This window comes from Acanthisitta chloris, unplaced genomic scaffold, assembly GCF_000695815.1.
Source record: "Acanthisitta chloris isolate BGI_N310 unplaced genomic scaffold, ASM69581v1 scaffold1868, whole genome shotgun sequence".
Classification (NCBI taxonomy): Eukaryota; Metazoa; Chordata; class Aves; order Passeriformes; family Acanthisittidae; genus Acanthisitta; species Acanthisitta chloris.
This window is the reverse complement of record NW_008687394.1, coordinates 10,578-14,274: the sequence shown is the minus strand read 5'-3', so window position 1 is coordinate 14,274 and position 3,697 is coordinate 10,578. Positions and strand designations below refer to the sequence as shown.

General features: G+C 36.5%; 1 protein-coding gene across 1 annotated transcript in view; it reads right to left on the bottom strand.

Annotated features, from left to right (window-relative positions):
- LOC103807805 (histone-lysine N-methyltransferase setd3-like) overlaps positions 1–3,697 on the bottom strand; it is a 16,249-nt gene that overhangs the window by 1,985 nt on the left and 10,567 nt on the right. Inside the window, exons 5-6 of the mRNA XM_009080552.1 lie at positions 2,289–2,455; positions 1,566–1,651 (exon numbers count right to left, since the gene is read on the bottom strand). Of these exons, the coding sequence (XP_009078800.1) occupies positions 1,566–1,651; positions 2,289–2,455 (253 nt within the window). The remainder of the gene's footprint in view (positions 1–1,565; positions 1,652–2,288; positions 2,456–3,697) is intronic.

Below are 3,697 nucleotides of genomic sequence, written 5' to 3'. Positions count from 1 at the left end.
CCTTTGGGCAGTGAGTGCCCAAAGCTGAGCACAGCACTGAGCTGGGACCTCCCCAGTGCCCAGTCCAGGGGGATGAGCACTCATTCCCCCAGTCCTGCTAGTATCCTATACCCTGAAAAGAGCCAAAAGGAAAGCACAACAACTTGGGAAGCTACATCTTTAGTGATCTTGTACTGCATTTTTTTCACTGTTACTTAACAAATCTAAATGAACAGGTGTGGTGTGGTCAAAATTAAATGAGATGCAATAAACCAGCCCTGGATCTGCAGCACATTCAGCGTCCTAAAAGAGCGACACCAATAAAATAATTATTACAGTTCCAAAGTTGTTCTTGATACAGAAAGTGCCACACTGTTCTTGATACAGAAAGTGCCAAATAGAATGGAATTATTTTTCCTATTGTTTTGGTAATCTTTCTCAGTAGCATAAAATTCCTACAGTTGGTCAGAAAAGACATCCCTCAGAGCATAAAATCTTTAATCAGCTTGTTGACATCAGACAAATTCCATTAGTCTTTTCATTAATAAATTTCACTCCTGCTACCACAAACTTCACTAAACACTTGCACGTGGTTTCTCAATAAACAGTTTTCTTATACAGTATTTAAGACAGATGAATAATCTGAGCATAATCATATACCAGAGAAATGCCATTTAAATGTCCACTATTTTCCTTTCCAAGCCAAAACTCACTCCCTCATTAGCATCCTAAAATATTCTTGACTTGAGTTTACTTCCCAGAAGTGGTCAGGCAATGGAATAGATGACTGCTGTAGATCCCTTCTAACTGTTCTAGTATATTCTAATTTCTTAGTAAGTTCTAAAAGATGGAAGAGGCAGGGAAGGCATGACACTAAATAAGGTATGTTGCTTTTATGAAAGAAAGAAAATACAGCACATGCAAAAACTCAACAACTCCAGTGCTCTTACTGGTACTAGAATCCACATCAACTACATAGTATCACTAACTGCAAGGGAATTGTCTCCCTGTCATGACAAAGTGTCACATCTACAACCTCCCAACCTTCAACTAACCAGCAAGCAGCTATTATAAATGTTTAGTCAGAAGTTTTACACCCACAAATTAGGTGAATATTTATTAATTGTACATATATTTCCCCACTCATAAAAAGCAATGTAAGAGAAACATTACAAATTACTAAAATACTGCAAATACTCAATTTTGAAATGTCTCTTCCTTATTTCTCCTACAGGACAGAATATTCCAATTCCATAGCTAAATGATTCTAGGAGTGATGGCTAATATGCTATGATTTTAAGCATGCAAACCCCTAGGTCTTGCATGACCTTGTTCTGAAATAAAAACTGCATCACCTCATGCTTTAGGAGTTACTGAAATATTCCCTCAGACAACATGGCCTAAGACTGAGTCTCTCACTAGTTTCTAGATTCCCTTTTAACTTAAACCCTTCAACTGTTTTGATCTCCTAGGTTACTGTTTTATATAAATGCCCATCACATCCCTGCATTAACAAAAAAAAACACAACCAAAGAAACCTCACAACAAGGCAAACATAAATTAGGTTATCTTTATAAACATCTTACCTTCACTCATACAAAACACTCGAAGGAAAGCCAAAAGCTGAGCAGAGATTGGAGGCTCAGTGGAGTGCAAGGCAAAAACACTAGAACTAAAAGAAACAATCAAACAACAGCAAATGCAAATTCAATTGTCATATCTTTGAGCTTATTTCAGCATAAAAAAAGTACACAACAAATGCACTGTTGCAAAAGTAACTTGCAAAAAACTAGGGAATATTAGTTCAAACTGAGGAAAAGCTTCCTTAACCTGTATCTGAAAAGAACAATTATCTCTACAATTTTACACTTACAATTATTTTATACAGCTTTCATAATAAATTCATGAAAAATGCAATGTTTCATGTCTGCTGCTCCTAATAGCACCCTCTGGACTGAAAAGACTAAAGGAAAATGCTGTGGTTCACATACTGAGCATTGTAGTATGTCTGCAAGGGATAGAAAAGAGAGAAAAACCACAGATTGTTTCAAATTAATCCTTGCTCTGTTTTTGCTCAAATGGTTATTAAAGCAAAGGCTTTTTTTTTCCCTTATACATGGTCCAAATTAGATGATAATATAGCTCAGAGAACTTCTGTAAATATTATTACAATAACTTTAATTTGCTATACAAACAGGAGAAATATTACACCTAAGAAAACTATCAAAGAGCTGCTTTATAGATGCTCAACTGGACACTATATACTTTGGAAATGTTTGAAAAAGCCCATGGCATTGTGTTTTACTTACGTTGGGATACCAGCACGAGCTAAGACCTCTGCCTTCATAGCATACAGCCTGTCACTTTTACTCACGCCAAGCTTTATTTTCACTCTGTCATGTGAATTATTATCAAAGAAAAAACCACTGTGGATCACAAATTCAGCGTTTGACCGAGTGCCATAAAAAATGTAAATCTAGAAGGATGAAAAGAGAAGTGAAGGGACAGGGAAAAAAAGCTTAAGATCAGCTCAACAAAACTGACATCATTTAAAAGTTATTTCCTGAAAGAGTTACTATTCTGAAGACAAGGTATGTTTGGTTATATAAAGAAACATGCTTTGTCTTCTGCTGTTGATTCAAATGCTGCATATAAGTGTGGCAATTATACTTTACAGGTAGATGTAAACATATCCATGTAACAGAGACTTTGAAAGCAGAAAAGAAGTTCTTATTCTATACTCGGAAATAAAAATGGTTTGTTTTCTCACACTGTCATAAAATACAGAGAAATAAGCTTTCAAAGGTCCTATGCCTTTTCAAGGCTAAAAATAGCTGAGACAAGGAGAGCCCATTTAAATAAATGGTGTTTCTGGGGTCATTTTCCCTGCCAAATATCTTCCCAAAGGAGTAACCTACACTGCTGATGGATCAACTTTGCTTTCATTTTAATGTTATGTTAAGGTATGGATATACCACAGCACCTCACACAGCGAGATCTCAGCTGTGTTCAGCCAGTATTTATTTTTGTGTTATACTCTGAACTCTTTATCTAAAGCATATAGGCTACTTTTAATTCACATTAAAAGCAGCTCCTAAAAATAACCTGCAGAATATGCTTAACTCAGGACTAGGCTGTGTGAAGTGCACAGGACTAGAGGTCAGAGTAGCAACTATCTTCTCCCACATCAAGAGGATATTTTCCTCTTTGTGTTTGATACCAGAATTGTCCATCAGGAAAAAAAAAGTTTCAACAGTTACAGAAGTCCCTTCTGAACCTCAGGGTACAGCAATGCTCCTGATGCCTGAAAGTTTCCATTCCTTTCCAGCTGACAGAGAAAGGCACAGAGCTCTCTAAAGGGCTCAACAACAGCACCAATGCCATTTACTTTCTTTGTTTTCAATTTTAGGTTCATTCTAAGCACTAAATGCTTAAATAGGATATTAAATTATAGTAAACACACTCCTGTGATGAACACATGACCTCTCTAGGTATGTTAAAGGCAGTGGTTAAGGACAGAGTTGTTAACCCTCTCAAGTTTTAAAACTACTGTGATACACGTCATATTATACTGAAAGTCACATATCATGTATAGATGTCACAGTTTCTTACACCCCAAGACTGTTCTACAAAAGATCCAATCAAACAGAATGAGAAAGTTGCTTTATTTCAGGCCAGTGTTTGCTAGATTCTGTGGACTTCTGCTGCCTCACATTTC